At 37.8% G+C, this 21356-nt stretch overlaps 1 protein-coding gene across 1 annotated transcript; it reads right to left on the bottom strand.

Moving 5' to 3' along the window:
- Window positions 1–4716: 4716 nt before the first annotated feature.
- Window positions 4717–19081, bottom strand: LOC114471554 (soluble guanylate cyclase 88E-like). The gene is made up of 19 exons (XM_028460400.1): window positions 18926–19081; window positions 18611–18818; window positions 18333–18473; window positions 16988–17127; window positions 15801–15935; window positions 14325–14448; window positions 14114–14233; window positions 13925–14009; window positions 12873–12959; window positions 10589–10706; window positions 9952–10081; window positions 9621–9767; window positions 7829–7975; window positions 7582–7738; window positions 7393–7502; window positions 6440–6529; window positions 5657–5815; window positions 5436–5573; window positions 4717–5365 (listed from the first exon to the last, which is right to left on the bottom strand). Exons 2-19 carry the CDS (start codon window positions 18728–18730, stop codon window positions 5213–5215), a joined length of 2301 nt encoding a protein of 766 aa, XP_028316201.1. The 5' UTR covers window positions 18731–18818; window positions 18926–19081; the 3' UTR covers window positions 4717–5212.
- Window positions 19082–21356: the final 2275 nt, after the last annotated feature.

Raw genomic sequence — 21356 nt, 5'->3', positions numbered from 1 at the left:
TGATTTCATTTTGCATCTTTGTTTACATGTTTTCTGCACTTGTTGCCTCCTTCTCATCTCATCTATCCCCATTCATAGGCCATTAAACTCATCTTAAGCTTACACTGATATGATTTCACTCTTATCTAAGTAGCCTCCTAAGCAAATGTTGCTATGGCAACCTTCCATGTCATCCACCACCTCCCGTCCTCAGTCCAGCCTCAGCCATCGTCACTGTCTTTCTCTCCCCGTCTTCACTTGTTGTTCCATTTAAACCGAGCACTGCAGGCAAAAGTCAACTCCATAGAAAAAGGACCACAGCTCATCTGCAGGTAGGAAACAGCTGAGGATCAATGATAAAGCTGTTTTTTTACTAATGCTGTTGAACTTTATCTAATAGACTTGAATATACACATGGCAACATTTGAAGATTGTCATGTTTTAACACTGTACCATGGATGATGCAACTACTTAATGTTAAATGTCTTGGTTCTTTGACTTATCATTAACCTTTAAGTGTTACATACACATCTGCTATTTTGATTATCGTGACTGCTAGATTGTGTTTTTTTTTTCTTCTTCTTCCTAAAGCTAAAGCAAATATTCTGGTAACACTTTACTTGAAATTTTATACACAAATGCTGTCATTAAGAGTCATTCGTTACAATAACCCTAAACCTTTGTTACCCTAACCTAATTAACCTAACTAACTCTATTAGATCACTCAGTCTAAGCCAAGAAAAATTGCCATCATAGCTCCAAAGGTGTCATAATTTAGTGAAATGTGTCATAATTTAGCAAATGACACTTAATGACAGCTTTGTGTGACCTCATTAATGCGACCTTATGTATAAAACTTCAAGTAAAGGGTTACCAATATTCTCAACCAACAGAGAAAAGCTCCCATCATGCCTGAGGTCTCCACCATGTGGCCACATCTGCACCCAGTGTCTCCTCAGCCCACAGTCGGTGCCTCTTCAACAGCTGTGAGACAGGGGAACTCCACCACAATCCTCCCACAGGACAACCTGCACATGGAGGTACACACCATGGTGATTGTGGCCATTTTTTGCGTGGTCTGCTTCTTGCTCCTGTTGGCCTTTTTCTACACCTTCTGCTTCCACTGCTCCATTGGTTCATCGCTCAAAGACTCGCGCGCAGTCAAAAGATGCAGCGCTGATCGAGAGGATGCCACCTATAAGTGCACTTCATCTGAAAATCTGTCTGTGGCGAACATTGTGTGACTGACACCGAACGTTGTGTGACTGACACTGGGACAGTATTAGTATTTTGCTTGTTTTAAAGTCTACTGTAATATCTATATGTAACCTAATTGCACTATTAAAGATTCTGTGATGGGCACAACTTCCTGTGTGGTAGAAAAGCTAGTAGTGAGCAAACCATGCCATTCCTTAAAAATCATTACTTTATTAGTGCTTGATTCTTTAAACACATGCAAACCATTCTATTATATCATATAAGTAAACTGTGGTTGAAATTATATCCTATAGATGCAGCCCACCCACCAAAATATGGTTGAACAGCCATCGAAAATATGTCTTTGCCACACGTCTAAACAACAACAAAATTTGGTAGAAAAGTGAAAGGTGAAAAGCCGCAGTTTTTCTGGTCGTTATTAAGACGTCTCATTATATTCTAAATAAAAGGTGAAAGGCGAAAAACAGTCTTTTCCTGGTCGTAGTACTATGCACTCAAGATGAATTTTGTTCAAATTTTGTGTTACAAGTGTTACATCTTACCTTCTCAAAATGTAATACCTATGGGAACCTTTGTAGTCAACTTGTACCAGGATCAGATTTGTATTGTTGGCTTGTGTTTGTGGGCTGTTGTTTGATGTTCTTACAATACCTTTTCTTCCAGTTCTATTTCTAGTGACTATTTTTGGGCCACACTTAGACCAAATGTGCTAAATCTGGACCAAATTGGACGATCCAATGACAACTAATCTTCAGCGACTATATTGGGGCTAAATTTGGACCAATTTTGATGGAGAAAAAAAAAAAAAAAACTATTTCAACGACTAAATAAGGGCTAAAATTGGACAAAGTTGGACCGTCCAATAATAACCTAATTTCAAAGACTATATTGGAACTACATTTTGACAGTCCAAAAAAACCCCTCCAATTTCGACGACTATTTTCGGGCTAAATCTGGTCGGTCCGCCTTAGCCTCCTAAAAAGAACGTTAAAATGACTTCAGGTGTTTGATGGGAGGGCTCTTGTTTTGAAAGGGCATAAGTACAAGTTGGTGTTCAGTGTGTGACAAACTTGTTATGACTAACACTGTGTGACATCAAAGACTGTTGAGTTAAGCATATGCTTGCCACAACAAAGCCTATTTATTTATTTAGGAAAAATCAATTAAACATACAGGAAGTTGCACCCATAATCAGGAAGTACCACCACCAGAGATAAAGTCAGTACTATTTTAAGTCTGAATTCAAGTTAATATGCACATTGTGTGCTTCATATACTTGTAAAGACATATCCTATGTTTCTATTATTAAAGGACTGTGTTTGAATAAATGTGCAATAAAATTGTAAAAAGATCTTATAGTCAGTAACTTTGACAAGACAAACACATGAAGTCACACATTGCTCAGCTGCTTTATTTCTACCATGCTAACAAGCACCACCACAGAGCCCTGGGTCCGTCTGACACCGATGCAAAACAATGAGTCTATGCGCTAACAACTGATGGAGAAATGATGTTGAAATGAAGCAAAATGTCAAACTTCCAAAGTGCAGCAGGAAAGAACGGGGCAGGAAATCACTGAGCTTGTGTCCGGCTGAAGTTTGCGGCAGTTAACACCTTCAACACTAGGATCTACACAAAGGGATGCTGCTAATAGTTTACTACTGATACTAATCAGAGAAGGAGAAAATGTACATGTGCTCATTTTAAATATACAGTGGGGCAAAAAAGTATTTAGTCAGACACCAATTGTTCAAGTACTACCACTTAAAAAGAAGAGAGAGGCCTGTAATTTTCATCATAGGTATACCTCAACTATGAGAGACAAAATGAGAAAAAAAAAATCCAGGATTTTTAATGAATTAATTGGTAAATCCCTTGATAAAACAAGTATTTGGTACAAAGAATCAAGATTTCTGTCTCTCACAGACCTGTAACTTCTTCTTTAAGAGGCTCCTCTGTCCTTCACTCATTACCTGTATTAATGGAACCTGTTTGAACTCGTTATCAGTATAAAAGACATTTGTCCACAACCTCAAACAGTCACACCCCAAACTCCACTATGGCCAAGACCAAAGAGCTGTCAAAGGACACCAGAAACAAAATTGTAGACCTGCACCAGACTGGGAAGAGTGAATCTACAATAGGTAAGCAGCTTGGTGTGAAGAAATCAAATGTGGGAGCAATTATTAGAAAATGGAAGACATACAAGACCACTGATAATCTCCCTTGATCTGGGGCTCCACGCAAAATCTCACCCCCGTGGGGTCAAAATGATCACAAGAACTGTGAGCAAAAATCCCAGAACTACACAGGGGGACCTAGTGAATGACCTGCAGAGAGCTGGTACCAAAGTATCAAAGGCTACCATCAGTAACACACTACGCCGCCAGGGACTCATATCCTGCAGTGCCAGACGTGTCCCCCTGCTTAAGCCAGTACATGTCCTGGCCCATCTGAAGTTTGCTAGAGAGCATTTGGATGATCCAGAAGAGGATTGGGCGAAAGTCATACGGTCAGATGAAACCAAAATAGAACTTTTTGGTAAAAACTCAATTTGTTGTGTTTGGAGGAGGAAGAACACCATACCTACTGTAAGGCATGGAGGTGGTAACATCATGCCTTGGGGCTGTTTCTGTGCAAAGGAACCGGGGCGACTGATCCGTGTAAAGGAAAGAATGAATGGGGCCATGTATCGTGAGATTTTGAGTGAAAACCTCCTTCCATCAGCATGGGCATTGAACATGAACCTTGGCTGGGTCTTTCAGCACGACAATGATCCAAAACACACCGCACGGGCAACAACGGAGTGGCTTCATAAGAAGCATTTCAAGGTCCTGGAGTGGCCTAACAGTCTCCAGATCTCAACCCCTTAGAAAATCTTTGGAGGGAGTTGAAAGTTCCTGTTGCTCAGCGACAGCCCCAAAACATCACTGCTCTAGAGGAGATCTGCATGGAGGAATGGGCCAAAATACCAGCAAAAGTGTGTGAAAACTTTGTGAAGACTTACAGAAAACATTTGACCTCTGTCATTGCCAACAAAGGGTACATTAAAAAGTATTGAGATGAACTTTTGTTATTGACCAAATACATATTTTCCACCATAATTTGCAAATAAAGTCATTAAAAATCTTACAACGTGATTTTCTAGATTTTTTTTTTTCTCATTTTGTCTCTCATAGTTGAGGTATACCTATGATGAAAATTATAGGCCTCTCATCTTTTTAAGTGAGGAACTTGCACAATTGGTGGCTGACTAAATACTTTTTTGCTCCACTGTATTTTGTGTTAGCTAAAGCTGAAAGAGCTGAACTAAGCAAAAATGAATAAACACTACACAATTTCTCAACAGGTTTCAATCATCTATTTCAGAGGTTCTTAACTGATGGGTCGTGAACCAAAAAAGTGGGTTGCCATGTTATCATTGGGCCAAGGGTATTTGCATGGGCAAAAATGAGCTTTTATCTTTAGATCATGTACTTTAATTTTGAAAGGGATTAATTTTTGCAGCAGAGCATCTTCTTTTGTTCAGACAGTAGGAGGTAGGAAATTAGTCCTTAGTTTTGTTTTGGGTTTTTTTTTTCATATCACAATGTTTATCACCATTTACCTACTTTTAAGACATACTAATTCTCTTTGGTGTTTATTTGTTTATTATTTTCTTTCATTTGAAAACAAGTAAAAACTGACTTATTTCCATAGTGTTAGTTGCCATACAATCAAAACTGTTTGAGTTTTCTGAGCAAAATCAGAATTTACATAACTGTGACCTTATAATGAATGTATTCCCAAATACAAATGAGTCCTAAAGCCAAATCAGTTTGAGAACCGTTGGTCTATACTTCATTTACAAAATGAACAATCAGTTCATTTATGAAGCCAAAAATATAATAGCCACAGCTGCATTGCTATCTGCCCTCTGGCCTAACATTCAGTGCTGGAAGTAAAAGTGCTTTGGAAACAGCATCAGATGCAGATTACTGACTAAAGCATCAGTGGGAATTACTTTTCACACTGTTCATGCCACCGTGCACATGGCACTTTTAGAGCTGGGGGAGTCACAGGAGCTTTCCCGTGATTCCAGCAGGGAGTCTCTGCCGTCAGACTCAGGTGAGTCCAGTTCAAGGTCATCGTCCTGGAGATCATCAGGTAAAGCATCTTTGAAGTGTGACTGGAAGAAAACATCACTATCAGAGCAGAGATGAAACAACAGACAAAAAGGAGGTTGTAGCATCACTCACCTTATGAACGGACATCTCCTCCACCACGCACTCTTCAATGGACTCCTCCAAATAATGTCCTGAGATCTCCATCTTAATACGATGTGAGGGAATAGACTTCACGTCATCCTCATCCTCCCCAGCAACCAATGGGAAAACCTTAAGACAAACGGGATTGGAGTCTGTGATGGTGATGATGATGTGGACAATAAAGCAAATGAGAATCTCTGCTGAATCTTTACCAGTCCCTCGTCCTCCCCTGTGGCCTCAGGGCCTGAAATGTTGGCCTTGCTGATGGCTTTACTGATAGTCTGGGTCTCAAACTGGGGACACGCTGCCTGAGCATTCCCATCTTTGTCCCGCTTTCCTTTCAGCCAATAGGTCTCAATTTCCACATTCCCCTAAAAAAAAAAAAAAAAAAACATACAGCAGAGGGTTTTAGCTTTTAAATTGCCTTATCCACACATAAGCAATTACAGACCCAGGCCGGAGGCAAAACCTCTGCTTATGAAATCCAAAGGTCTAAGCCAGGTTTTTGTTTCCCCTCATGCAAAACGAATACCTCATGCTTCCTGTAATCGGCGATCCAAAAGAAAAAAAAAGAAAAGGGGGGGGGATTTTATCACTGATAGCACAGCCGCAAAGTCAAGCTCGCTGATAAAACAGGAAATCAACAAGCAAGCTGCAATTAACAGCTATGAATACTAAGCGTGCAGACTCCCCAGAGCCAAAACACTGTCAGATGTTATTAACTCCCTCAGAACTGTTCATCCTGTGGAACAGATCAAAATCTTTCATTAGCGGTTTGGTTTTTTCAAGCTTAATTCTTCTGTCTCATAGATGTTGTGCAACATGAAGAAATAAGTATCATTTTGAGTAAATATATATTTATTTTTTTTCATGAGAAAATTTGTCGTTTAGCTCTGCAGCTCCTAATCTAAATTTATATCATTCAAAGTAAATGCAAATGAAGTGTGATCAGCACGTATGAAACGGATGCCATTGTGACAGAGGTGACCCTTGACCTTGATGGTTATGATGCCCCTTCTTTCAAAGATGAAGTGACTTCCTTTCAGATGTTCGTAGGTGGCGCTGCTGAGCTGGATGTGCATCTCCTGAATGAGACAGAGAAGTGATGAGAGACACATAATATATGAACCTCACAAAGCTTTTTATTAGGGCCCGAGCAGAATGGTGCATAGGACCATATTGTAATGCACCTCATTTTCATTATCGTTATCATTACAAAAAAGTGATTGCATTTTTGAGGGCCTAAATACGTTCAAAAATGTATGAAAATTTGAACACATATTAGGACTGGCAAAAAAAATTTAATTTTGAGGGAATTGGACATGTGAATCATGTCTTTTCTGGGAGAACATGCAAACTGTGCAGAGAAAAAAAGTTATCCATTTTCTTTGTATTTCATTATTATTAGTTTTTTTTAGTTTCATTTTTTTTTTTTTTTTATCATTTCAAGTCATAAGTTTGGTTTAGATATTTTAGTTTATATTATCTTGGTTTAGCTTAGCTTGGTTTAGTTTAGTTTAGTTTACCTTAGCTCTAGCTGAGATTATTTTATTTTATTTTTGCTCAGCTTATCTTTGGTTATCTTAGTTTATCTCAGCTAGTCTCACCTTAGTTTACCTTATCTTAGCTAACCTTAGCTTAGCCTTAAGAAATACCTTTTGTTTTTAGCTCAGCTTATCTTATAGCTTATCTTTGGTTAGCTTAGTTTAACTTAACTTAGCTCAGTTTTGTTTACTTTATCTTATCTTATCTTTGTCTTACCTTATCTTATCCTATATAGTTTATTTTAGCTTAGCCTAGGGTAGCTTAGTTATATTGCTTATTGATTTGCATATTGGGGTTTGATGATGATGATGATGATGATATTTTTTATACTTTGTTCATTTATTCAAAGATCAGTTTTTCTCTAAATCTTTTGTTTTTTCCTTTTGTTTTTTTAACTACCCACCTTCCCATTGCTCTCCATGGCTGATGCAGTGTGCACAGTGTCACCATGCAGACCATACCGTGGCATCTTATGTCCCACCACGCCTGCCACAACCATTCCAGAGTGTATCCCTACAAACAGACAGTGGTGAGGTCACACACCCACACACTGAAGCACACACGATGACACATTTTGGCACTTTTCACCCACCAACACGGATCTGTATGTTGTTGCCATTAGAAGGATCCTTCAGGTGGTCTATGGAGCGCACCATGTCTAAAGCCATGTCACAGATGTTGTGAGCATGAAACTTGGTCTTCTCTGGTGCACCAGCGACCACCATGTACGCGTCGCCAATGGTTTCAACCTGAAACAAACCACGGACAGACGGCTCTTATCCTCCAGCACCCCAGTGATGAGAGGCTATACCTTTACAAACCTAATGAGCAGAACAAACCTTGAAGACGCGGTGCTTCTCACTGAGCGTGTCAAACAGTGTGTACATGGTGTTGAGCATGGACACCACCTGCATCGGAGTGATGTGGCTGCAAATGCGTGTGAAACCCACGACATCACTGAAGAGAATGGTCACATCTGGAAACACCTGGGATTTGATGATAAGAGTGCTAATGAGCAGACGCGTGGATGAAGGGGTGGAGGGGGTCCATAATGATAAGTGTTAATGATGATGAAGCACAATCAGTCATCACAGTGAAGGTCAAGTAAAAAACATAAATACTCAAACAGATGCAGGATGAACTCTTTGTAACACTGGATGAAAGCTGTAAGAAACAATGAGCACCTGAAGGTCTCATTATATGCCTTTTAATTCCCAGTGCAGCTATCTGGTGTTTTTATGGCATGTGCCCTCTTTCTTTACTACAAACAATCTTTGATCTGTGTTTCTGCTTCAGTTAATGAAGGCTAGTTGCATTAAAAACAAACCTTCGCTGAGCATCAAATATCCAGTTCATCAGATATGATGTCTGCCGTGATAGGCCAGATATCATGTTACTATGATCATTCACACGTTAAAGGCTTGTAAGACATTTCTATCAATCTGGCGCTCAACGTTCAATTAACCAATCGCGTTCAAACTTACCCTAACTCTAACCCTAACCCATATCTTTTTTGTATGCCTATAGAATTATGTAATATATAACATTATTAATATAGAACGATTTATTTATTTTTAGGTTGATTATTTTTAACTGTATAAGAATCACACAGCACAATAGCAAGCCGCATTGAGGTCCGCCCCGAACTGCGGACTGCATTCAGGGGTACTTCAAAAAAATGCCTTGATTATGGGTGGGGCTCCTGGAACAGTTAAGACACGCCCAGTCTATACTATAAAACACAATCTATGCTAAGTTAACTAGCTAGCTACTCTTTACTCAATACACCTCTCTATTCACTTTTCTCTCAAACCAACCTACTCACCACAGATTGAAGAGCCATGCTAGTTTTTACAAAAGGGGCGGGGCTAACAGTGCTTGGTTGTGGAAGCATCACTGACTGCAGTCCGCAGTTTGGGGCGGAGCTCAATGCGGCATGCTACTGTGCTGTGATTCTTATACAGATGAAAATAATCAACCTCAAAATAAATAAATTGTGCCATATAAATCATATTATATGTTACATAATTCTATAGGCATACAAAATAGACATGGGTTAGGGTTAGGGTAAGTCTGAACGCGATTGGTTTATTGAACATTGAGCGCCGCCCCGAACTGCAAGCTGCAGTCAGGGGCTTCTCTGTGAGCAAGATGGTCCCAAAATGTCACATCATCTTGTTCTCAGCCAATAGTTAAAATCAATTGTAATAGCCAGGTTTTAACCCATAGAGGGCAGTCACTCTGATATTTTACAATTAAATATGCCAAATTGAAATACTTTGACTAAAATGTTGAGAGATGGACCAGGATCAATTAACAGCACTACTTCATTCAAAAAATTGTTTTTGGGATTTATTTACTTTTTAGGTACTTTTGAACTAATCCTGCAAACAGACAAACACTGGTGAAAAATTTAGCTCCAAGGTAATGAGGAGACGCGGGATTTTCAACACCAGTTCACTAATGGAGGCGTGAAAAGTAATAGAAAAAGTTACAGATGGTATTTAATGACTATGTTTTCTGTGTTATTAGAATAATGTATCAGAGTTGCTATTCTCTCCTCACACCTGCTGCCTAAGTCTGATGGCTTCATCCACGTCTTCAACATTGTGAGTGTGAGTTTGTTCTGACCTCACACGTGTTTACAGCCGGCTCTCCTTTACGCAGCCTTTTAGCCACTGGCTTGGGAATCATTCTGTACAGCAGGTCATCAGTCTTCTTCATCTCATAGTCCAACATCTTCATGCTCTCTTCCAGCTTACTGGACTTCTTCTGCTCCTGCTCTCCCACAGGGCGAGGGAGACAGAAAAACGTGTTTGGTTAGAGTCTGGCCTCTGCATGCGCTGTGTGATCTGAGGCTGTTAAACTAAAAGAGAGAGGCTTCAGAGACACTTTGCATAATATAGAGTGGCAAGTGAGTCCATCAGAGAAAAAAATGCAGCTGCACTTTGGCATAAAGAACCTGTATGAGGGCTCTCTTCAGCTCCTCTGACTGCTGAGTGCCTGCCAGCACCAGGTCTCTGCTGGAGTCGTGCATGCTCAGGTCATTGATGTAGAGGCCAGTCTTAAACATGGCACTCAGACTCTCCATACTGCAAAAAATCCCAAAAGCATCAGATAGAAATGCTCAGAAATGGTGCAACATTTTACTCATCAATTGCAATATCAAAGATCAGTAATCAAAAGGAAGATTGTATGCTTCCCGCTGCATCGATAATGACAGTTGTTGCATGATGTGACATTTGGTGCTCACAAAGTGCTTGTGGGTGTTTTTGCTTGCAAAACAAAATGTTTCAGCAGAAGAGGGAAATGTTTTGGTAACATTCTCACAGGAAAACTCTCTTCGTTGCAAATGGGTTCCCTTTGGGCTCACAAGGATCGCACTGTCTGATTACAAGCTCATTAGGAGCTCATTTCATGCAAGGCAAGTGCTGCTCCAATGGCTGATTTCATTCACTAGCCCGGCTTTTATTTCCACAGCCGTAATTCAGTTTGGCCTCTTGCTGTTTTTCTAAATGCTGTTCTTTTCTTTATTAGTGCTTGTGTGCGTGTGTGTGCGAGCAAGCATTTGTGTGCGTGTGTGTGTGTGTGGTCCTTACACTGGGGTTCCCAGGAAGATGATGGACTCCCACTCGGGCATGTATCTCATTTGTCCTTTCAGTTTAAGGCAGCGGCTCCCATCGCCCCAACTCTCCATTGCGTTTGCACTGTTCCCATCTGAGAACAGTATTTATATGCTTTAAAAAAGAAACAGTCATCAATAAAAATGCTTAAAGTATCATCAATTAACGATGAATAAATTGAACAAGGCAAAATCGGTAGGAGTTGATTAATGTTCATTTTGATAATGTTTTAATCGTAGTCTTTTGACTAAAACACAACTTAGTTTTACTGAAAATGTAGTCATCAGGACTATCTCAGTTATAATATACTTTTAGTCAACTAAATGAGAATAAGATTTATTACAGATAAAGTTAACTAAACTATGAAGCGTAAGAGTTTATTCATTTCTCAAGCTTAAATTATCATTTATCAACCTGATATGGAATGGTGTTAAGGCTTTTTTTTTTTTTTGCACATATGCTATTTTTCTATTCTTCCCCACCTTTTCTATTTCCTGTCTTGAGTCTCTCCTCCCTGCTCCCTTTCCCCTCCCCTTCCCCCTCCCCCTCCACTTAGGTGTAACACTGCTCTCCCTTTTTATATCCTCCCTATAATAAAAGATTTCTTACCCTTCCTTAGGGAGGGCTGGTGATGGTCACAATTAAGCAATAAAATAAATCAATGTATTTTATTGCAATGACAAAATATGCATTGCTGTCTCATAATGATTGCACTTCCTGTGGTGTTGACCTTTGACAGCATGTGCAGACAAGAGAAAAAAAAAAAAAAAAGTTAAGGCTTATTCCGCCTTCCACATAACAAAAGTAGTTTTGATTCAATACCTTCCAAAAAATATACTTTCATTTTTGTTTTTTTTTTGTTGTTTAATTTAGTTTATTTGAGCAATTTACATTCATATTTTTTACGTAACACAAGAGACATCATTACACTGTAAGGAAAGCTCATAGGTGCCTACCCCATATTCAATTATCATTACTTAGTTGTGATTGGATTTCCTTCAATGTAAGAATTGTAGTTCATTATAGTTTATTTATTAGTCAAATCAAATATCATTGGATTTTGATTTAGTTTTCATTCACACATATTTTTTAAATCAGTCCATAGAGTAGTTATTGTCACCTAAAACAATACAGTTGACAAAAATATTTAGTCAACAAAATTAACACCGGTGTGGATTGTAGAATGCAATTCAAATTAAACTACTTGGTCTCATATGGAAGAGGATTAGGGCCATTAAAAGACAAAAAACTAAACAGAGCCAGTAGTGGAAGAAAAAAAAAAAAAAAACAGCGAGTAGTGGAAGTAATCTTAATCTAATCTTATTTATTTATTATTTAAAAAAAAATAAAAAAAATAAAAATAAAACAGAGCGAGTAGGAATAAAAAAAATTAAGACAAAAAAAATAATAATAATTAAAAAGATAAAAGATTACTTCCACTACTCGCTCAGTTTTTTTTTTTTTTTTTTTTTTTTTTTAAATAATAATAATAATTTAAAAAAATTAAGACAAAAAAATAACTGAGACAAAAAAAGATTACTTCCACTACTGGCTCTGTTTTGTTTTTTTTGGCACTAATCCTCTTCCGTAGAATCAAGACAGTAATTTAGGTGCATAATTTTATATGTTGATGAATAGTAAACATATACAGTACTGTTGGTATTTAATGTTTGCATTTTTTTAAAAACTTAGTTTATAAATGCATTATCTATCTTTATCGTACATAAATATTGAACGCTGTATATACTGACTATACACCACCAATGTGTTTTCTAATGTGCCCATCTTTATCAGTCCTAGTCTTTCTGCTATTCAGTATGTGTTTGCACATGTAAGGTACCTGCCAGCTGTATGGACTGTACTTTTACCATATTTGTACAAATGCAGTTCTAACGGAATAGAATAGAAACTTAAAAGGACTCCCACTAAAAACAAGCCCAGGAGCTCTTGAAAGTATTTAGATCTTCTACTGTATATTTTAAACTCATTCCCATAAATTCTTGTGATTGTGCTGATGATACACATGATGTGTCTGAGGTTGCTCCTAAAAAGAGGTTTTGAATTTTGATCTCAATGACTTTTCACCTCAAGTGTATTTTGATTGCAATGCTGTCGTTAAAGGAGAGCATGCAAGCTGTGGAATGCAAGGGAAACAAACCCAGGATGAAAAGCTAATCACTACACATGCTGCCCTAACACTAACAGACATATAATTGCAATTACTGTTGTGTGTCCATTTGGACAAAGGAGAAGTCACGACCTTTGTAGTCATCTCCAATGATGGACTGAAAAGCCATGAGCTCCACATCTACATCAGCAGAACGGTTGGCATTCTCATAGTCAGAATCTGTGTACAAACAGGCACAGAAACCATTACACTCACATCCATAACATATGAGCAGTTTAGGTTCATCAAAGTATCAATCAAATGGATTTATGTAAACGTAGGACTTACGAGCAGGGTTGGGGGTCAATTACATTTTTCAGTTACAATTCTCCATGTTCAATTACAACTCATTTACGATTACAGGGGCCAGTATTTTGCCAATTGCAGTTAAATTACAATATTTTTTTTTTTTATCCTCAGAAAGTCAACTACAATTACTCTCAATTACTAAAGTTCAATTACAATTAATCACAATTACGGAGCTTGAAATAAATAACCTAATGAAAACTAAATCCACTGTAAAAACCACTAAAAACAAATATCTATCATCTAATTTAACCTTGTTTACCTTGTTAGGCTTCCTAATCAATGGAATAATAAGTCTTAATAATTATGGTGTGGGCGTCTGAGCCATTCTTTGTGTCAGCGTACAATATCAATTTTCTTTGAAATGGTAAAATATGGGAAAGATTGATATGAAACATCATTTAAAAATTGTTAACAGTATGTGTAGAACTGTACATAAAACTGTAACATGGTTCCCCAGTTTTGCGTTAAATTATAATTGACTATTTTTATAGAATTTTCATGGCAATTACAATTACAAAGTCAATTATCTAAGCTAAATTACATTTTAATAACGATTACAACCGCAACATATTTTCAAAATTACAATTATAATTATGCTATATTGTAATTAATTCTCAGGTACGCGATTACAATTATAAATGACCCCAACCCTGGTTACTAGTACAGTGACAAAGTGTTGAATCTCTTGACAAAAACTCATCTCTTCGTTCCTTTTCTTTACTCTATAAAACATGTATTAACAATTATCTTCTGATTACTATTGATCAGACCACAGAAAGTCGTCTACCATGACAGACACACAACCCTGCGAGGGTTTACATGGCTTCCACCCTTACTCTGGACGCGGTTGTGGAGGTTCCTCTCTCTCTTCACGGGCTCCTTGGACATGATCTCAAACAGGTTATTTGGGTGGGAGATGATCTGGGCACAGACCACCAAAAGCATCTGGATCAGCTTCATATTTAAAGATCACATGCTCAGGAAACATTATTTTTCCATGTAGACAGATGAGCTTCATATCTCACCATGTTCCAGGTGAACTCCACCAGGGGACGAGCAAGCAGGAAGGCATCGTTGATCTTTTTACCATCCAAGTCAGGGAACACAGTGGACAGGCCCGAGCCCACGTTGTGCACCACCATGTCCTGATTATAGGCAAATAGGGAGAAGGTAGGACTTTATGTCACAATTTGAAGCTAACTTTTGATCATTGAGTGAAGAAAGGACAACACGTACTTGTCTGAAGACAACATTAAAGGGGAAAACTTCAAAGAAGAAGTCAGAGGTGATGGGCAGAATCTCCTGCTCCTCCTCATCCTCCTTCATGATGTAGCGATAGGCTGAGTTGTCAAAGTTAAGTCTGTAGTCACACACAAGATTGGGTTGTTAGTACAAACCGACACAAGTAAAACTATAGAAGTATTTAAGTGTATCCAAACCATCTTTTTCTTCTGAAAACAAATGTATATGAAGTATTGTTGTTGATTGATCCGAGTCCAACTCTTTAGATTTTAAGTAGGAATTTCAATTTGATGTGATTTGGTAAGAATGAGTGTAAGTCTACACAAAATGTATACTATATACTTTATATCTTGTCTTTCTCTATGTTATAGAGAACATGTGTGTATCTAATTATCAACTATCATTTTGAATCTTGATCCTTGTTTGACATTTGGTTGTGCACTTGCTTCCTTTTATGTCTTCTTGATTGTCAGACTTTCAACTGATGTTTTTTTCAACTATTGTTTTTAATGTAAATTAATTCATTAGATTATTCAATTAAAAATAATTTCTTAGATTCCCAACCAAGAAAAGATTAATACATTAAAAAAATAAATGTATAAGTTTATGTTTTTTCTTTTTTTTTAACACATTAGCCTTCAAATACAATCCATGGGGAGCAACCATGTTAAGCTGGATGTGATGTGAAGTCATTGATTCTGGTCCATGGGCTTATATCTGATTTCTCTGATTTTATTTTTGTTGACTTTCTTGTAGTGCTTTTGTCCACCTTTGGTAACACTTTGCTGGAACTTTTATAAGGCTGACATTACGCTGTCATTATATGTCATCAGTATGAAAAAGGTGTCATGAAGGCTGTCATTAAGTGTCGTTCACTAAATTATGACACTTTTGGAGCTATGTTGGCATTTTTGGGTTAGGTGGGGGGATTTGGTGGAGTTAGGTAGGGTTAGTGGTTAGAGGTTAGGGTTAGGTGTAGGGGTAGGGTTAGAGTGAAGAATGGTTAGGGTTAGGTAGGGGTTGGGTTAGGTAAGGTTAGGGTTAGGTAAGATTCAGTAGGGGTCGGGTTAGGGTTAGGGTTAGGTAGGGTTAAGTAGGGTTAAGTAGGGGTAGGGTTAAATAGGGTAAGGGGTTAGGGTAACGAAGGATTAGAGGGTTAGGGTAACAAATGACACTTAATGACAGCCTCTAATAATGACAGTGTAACGTCAGCATTATTCATAAAACTTCAAGTAAAGTGTTACCCTACATTTTCTTTAATATTGTTTTATTTATTACAGCAAACAACACAAGGATGTGTGTTTTTAACTACATTAGGCGTACATGAAGCTGTCATTGTGAGCTCTTGTTGCGCATACAATTAAAATTCCCTACAGGTGCCTTTTAATATTGGAAATCAAAAATGAAGTGTTAGATAATATCAGATAGCTGCAAAAGCTTGTATCAAACATCTGTGTGTATGTGTGTTACCTCATGGTGACGTGGGAGTAGTCTCCAACCATCTGCTCTGACAGCACCTCCACATGGATGTCGGTGTCGTAGAACTGTTTGCCCATTTGCCTCAGCTGACCCATGGCGTAGTGCAGGTAACCCTTACGCTTGCTCCTGCAGGTCACACAGGATAACATCTCATTTCCTCTCACAGGTTCATAAAGTTCCCTCAATCAGCTATCAGTTTAGGCCAGTGGTTCTCAACCTTTTCAGCCCACGACCCCAAAATAAAGGTTCCAGAGACCAAGGACCCCTACTGTACCTGAAGGTGGTTGAACACAGACATTAACATTGAAGAAGAGTCATGTGGAAACAGGGCCATCTATAAGTGAAAATAAAAGAGAGCGCTTTTTTGGGGTCCATCGATAAAGTCAGCAAAAGGATGGTCCATTGTTCTGTGAATCGGTGATAACAACATTAATTTATTTACGTCCACTGTTATCCAAGAAGTTAATTATTATTTGTGCCATCATCTTAGACATGAAAATCCTTGTTTTAATCATAAATAAAATGGTTTAAAACTGACAAAAAAAAATGGTGGGAAAGGTGGTATAATGGGATTTTAAAAACCCAGAAATTGGTTAAGAGTTGCAAATTAGAGTGGCCAAAAATGGACAAGAACGTTGTTTAAAAAAAAAAAGGGGGTTCAAAGTGTCAATATTGGAACAATTAGTTTAAAAAAGAAAATAATGGGCATGAAAAATCGTGAATGTGGTTAATTTGGCAAAAAAACAAACATGAGATACGATGAAAAGAGGTTCAAACTCCCAATAATGGGTCAACATATGTGACATTAGGTGGGAAAAGTGGTGGAAAGGGTATTTATGGGCCAAAAATGTCTTAAAGTGCAAAACAATGTGCAGAAAAGGCATTGAAATTTGATGGAGAAGTGGCAGAAATGGGAGTAATGTAGCAAAAATGCATAAAAAGGTGCAAAAATATGCCAAAAAAAGTGATTAGGTTAAAACATGGAAAGTTTGGTGTAGTTGCAGAAAAAAGGATAAAAATGAGCAAAAATGGGCTCAAATTGTTAAAAAAATAAATTTTTAGTTTCTTGATGGCATGTGGTGACCCCCTCCCTCCCAGTGTCTCACAACCCCAAATGGGTTCCTGAGCCCAAGGTTGAGAACCCCTGGTTTATGCTGCTGATTCCTGCTGCTTCTGACCTGTAGTGGAGGGTGACGCCAGTGGCAGACTCCTCCTGGCAGAAGAAGGTCGGGGGCTGCACCTTGGGGTAGCTGAAGCGCAGGTATTCATGCAGGTTGTCAAGGCCATTGACAAAGTCACGCACATGTCTGCCCAGCACCTGAATGAAAGGGACACAAAGAAAAAAATTGTGTGTTGTCTCTATTTCACATGCTTGAAGTTTATTTCTCATAATACATCAAATCATTTTTCATTCCTGGAGGCAAAAACCTTATTTGTAATGCAAAACTCCTGTGTGCAGTTAAACTCTATCTGAATTAGGTGACAAATATGTATCATCAATTCTACATTTTAATGCCTTTATAAACTTATTTTGAAAGCTGACTTAGTTGCATATTGTTGGTAATGTGTCACTAAAATGCAGAGATGAAAGTAACGGAAGTACTCAAGTTACTGTAATTGAGTTGTTTTTATGGGCACATAAAAGTAATTTTACTTGCACTTAAGTATGTTTTAAAAGAAATAAATTAATTTGTTACAATTATACACCCAACCGTTACTGAGTAAATTATTATTTTTTGTTTGAAAATGATCAACGGACATTGTGAAACTACAAATAATGAAACAATCAAATGCATCTCATCATGGCCGACCAATCAGATAAAACGTAATGCACGGTGCCAAAACAGCATTGAATGCCAGTTATTTTCTCAGTTTTAGAGTTCATAAATGTAGCTATACTTGGAGCCTGATCATTTTATTAATTTGAGTTGAATTAATTGGTGTGATTTTATTTTGAAAATAATAGTACATTTTTACAAAATGTATTTTATACAGATGCCTTTGTGGAAAATGAATTAGGTTCCAAATGTGCAAGATTTGATTTCTTCCTTTTTAAGTTTCTACATGAGATGTTTACTGTATGCAAGTGAACCGTGGCAAGATTTATGTTCAAAAATAAAAGTGGGGCGAAAAAGTAACTAGTAACTTTTACTCTGAGTACTCTTTAATTGAGCAACTTTTTACTTGTATTTGAGTATTTTATGTATGACTTACTTGCACTTGAGTACAATTTCAATCAACTAACAGTACTTCTACTTGAGTAGAATATATCAGTACTCTTTACAGCTCTGCTAAAATGGCCTAAGGTGCATTTACTGATGTTTTAATGAAACCTACATTACACCATGCACACGTCCTTGGAAAAATTTTTCAAAAAAGTACTTTTGCAAGCTCTGAAAATCTACAGTTTAAAACAGTCTGTTTCACAAACACTTCCATGCATAGTTTATGGTAGACTCAACAGTTCCATGAATCCTTTATAATGAAAGTGCTTGGTTTTTGACAGGTTTGAGTCTCTCCCACCTTGAGGATCCTGTCATAGCCGTACTTTCCAACAAAGCCGAGGAAGTAGACACCCCAGGAGTTCATCAGGTCATTGTAAGGCGTGCCTGTCACTCCGCTGGCTGCCTTTGCAATGCGGGGAATCACACTCTCACTATACACCTGCAGATTCACACACCGTCACTCAAACAAATAGGATTCTAAACACCACAGCAGCCAAAAAGTCAGAGCAAACCCTGCGAGTGGCAGATTAAAGGATGATTGTGATGCACACACACACACACACACATCACTCTTACCTGGTGGGTGACGAAGGAGTGCAGCCTGACATCTGCTCTCTCTCTGACCAGCTTCCACACATCGTCTCCATACGACTCCTTGATGAAGTCGTGCAGACTCTCACACAGCAGCCCGTACATGACTTCACAGTGGGGTGAACCCTCACACTGAGCTCTGTAAAGAAGGCCTTCCCAGCTGATTGACTTCCAACAGGCCTCCCAAGGGCACCTGCCAGCAATAAGAAAAGTTCAGTGTGATTACTTTTTTCTTGCTCTTCTGCCAGATGAATTCTAATGTATTCAGCTCTCAGCGTAAAGCTATAAAAAGAAACAAACCTGATCGTGCTTAGCTTGTTTCTGCTGCTCTGAGCACTGCAGAAATGGCTTTCTCTTCAAGGCCAGTGGGGCAAATGGTTTTAAAGATGTTCTAATTATTCAAGCCCTCCAGTGGGAATGGCTATCCTTTGTTCTCGTGTCAGCTGTCAGTGCCTGGTGGCCGGCCACCTCTCTATATGACATGAACATACTGTGGAAAGCAGCTCTTCAACACAGATGACACCGATCACCACAAACTCTTCTGCTTTCATCCTTAAAAGGGAAATTATAATCCAACATCAATACACAAATGTCATTATAGTGCCATGGCTCATAATTAAATTATTTCATCACATTGTTTTCAGTAATTCACTTACAACTAACTTTATTAATATATTTTCTGTAATATTGAATTATAGCAAAACACAGTTATTTCAGAATAATCAGAAATACTCATGATTAATCAGGTTTTGTAAGGGATTTTATTATTGTTCATATGGCATCAATACGGTACTTTATTGACTTTTGGAGATACAAGGATTAATCACAATTGATAGCAATCAAATGGAATTAATTGCAATTAATAGACGAACAAAGATACACAATATGGCATATAATACTGGTAATAGACTGGCGCTAACGACACAATGCAATGTTTTTGGGGTGAAAAAAATACAATTGTAAAAATGGCCATGCTTCTATTTGACTTTCACTATGGACATACTTACAGTAATAATAATAATAATAATAATAATAATAATAATAATAATAATAATAATACATTTATTTTAAAAGCATTAGAAACTCGAAGACATTTTACAGTTAGGTTAAAATAACAATACAATTTGCAAATAGAGCAAATTACAACAAAGTCATCTCAAAGTGCTTAACAAAATATAAAGTTCATGGTAAGAAAGAAAGAACCCAACAAGAAACAACAACAGCAATTACAGTGATGAAAACAAAGAAATATAACATTACATACTTACTCTGAGCATGAGCTTTTCAACTTAATAGGAATCTGGAACAATCTGGTGTGTTGAGGATTTTTTAAACAATCTCTTGCAATACGATTCATACTCACGACGATACATCTTGTGACATTTTAATATTGCAATATCTTGTCGCGTGAGATATTTTTCCACTTTTAGCGATTAATTACAACCGTATCTTACTAGATTTCATGACATTGTCACAAAATTGTATCTATAGTTTTGTGTTTTCCAACACTATTGTGTCATAGTTTTTTTGTTGCAAACGAGTGTTCTTTGTGCTGATTGGGTTATTATTAATTACCGCTAGTTGCACCAAAGATTCCTTACTGCAGTTGTTTTTTTTAATTTCTTGATCCAATCCCATAATTTGTTCAGTGTCAACAGCGATAAAATAATGATCTATCCTAAAGGAAAGATGAGTTATTAAGTCAGTAATGTGTCGATCGACCCAGCACTAATGGTTTGTGATGGGTTGTTAAAGAGTAATATCGCCACAACCAGTCCAAGTTTTTATCCTCCTGACAGAAGTTACAGATAACACAGGTTTGTTTTGTTTTTTTAACGGCAAATTGCTTTTTTCCCCCAACACAAAACAAAACCTCTTAAAAACACTGAGTGTGCAACAACTCTTCAACTCCTGTTGTCAGTCCTGAGACGATTTTCTGGGACTCATGATGACTTTACTTTTTTTTTTTCAGAGGCTGGGAGGCTTCCCACAGGGAGATAGTGTTGTGGAGCAGGCCAGGTACAAAATCGATATCCAATCTCAGCAGGGATAAAGAAAATGTTTTTCCCTCCAGGCTCCTGCTGAGCTCAGTGAATCAATTTGGGTGAAGACAAAAAAAACAGCATGAAAAAAAACTCACTAGAGTTCAAAAGGACCAAGCTTATATAAAGTTAAAGGTCATAGCTTAAAGTGAAACACAGGAGAGGAATTGTACAGAAACCCGCAGTTTACGTCCGATTGCCAAAATGGAGAAAATTAAATCAAACACTAAAGTGTAGAACATTGCCAGCAGTTGATTTATTACAGTGAACTACACAGATAAATAGCTTGGAGATGTGTAATGCTCATAACTTAGAGAGGTTTAGAGCTTTAAGAAGTCAAAGGTCTCCCACCAGCAGAAATTTAAAGAGCAACTTGCTGCAGAGTTTAACCTTCAGCCCTCAACCACAAAACTGCTTCTTACAACCAATGATCACAGCAGCCTCATCCATTTTAAAGCTGCACTCATAAAAGTGCCTCAGTGTGTGAGCTGGTGTCTATGTTTGCTGTGTAGAGGTTGGACACTGAGTCTCTGTGTGTCAGTGTCAGCTATAGCTGCTGTTATCACATCCATATATACAGAGCATTTCTAAATCCTATTCTCAAACAAACTTGAGTTCAGATGTAAATCTTTGCCCTCTTTTGCTTTAAAGGGGCAGTATTATGAAAAGATGACTTTATAATGATTTTT

Source organism: Gouania willdenowi, chromosome 10 (genome assembly GCF_900634775.1).
Source record: "Gouania willdenowi chromosome 10, fGouWil2.1, whole genome shotgun sequence".
Taxonomy (NCBI): Eukaryota; Metazoa; Chordata; class Actinopteri; order Blenniiformes; family Gobiesocidae; genus Gouania; species Gouania willdenowi.
Note: the sequence above shows the minus strand (reverse complement) of the source record. Positions and strands in the feature narration are given on the sequence as shown.

Excerpts from the sequence above, each read along its gene's own strand:
- LOC114471554 (XM_028460400.1), bottom strand. The coding sequence starts at position 18,730 with ATGTACGGGCTGCTGTGTGAGAGTCTGCACGACTTCATCAAGGAGTCG. Across the intron at positions 14,010-14,113 it reads TGGAGTTCACCTGGAACATG|ATCATCTCCCACCCAAATAA; the intron begins GTGAGATATGAA and ends GTCTGTGCCCAG. Across the intron at positions 5,366-5,435 it reads AGGAGATGTCCGTTCATAAG|TCACACTTCAAAGATGCTTT; the intron begins GTGAGTGATGCT and ends GTTTTCTTCCAG.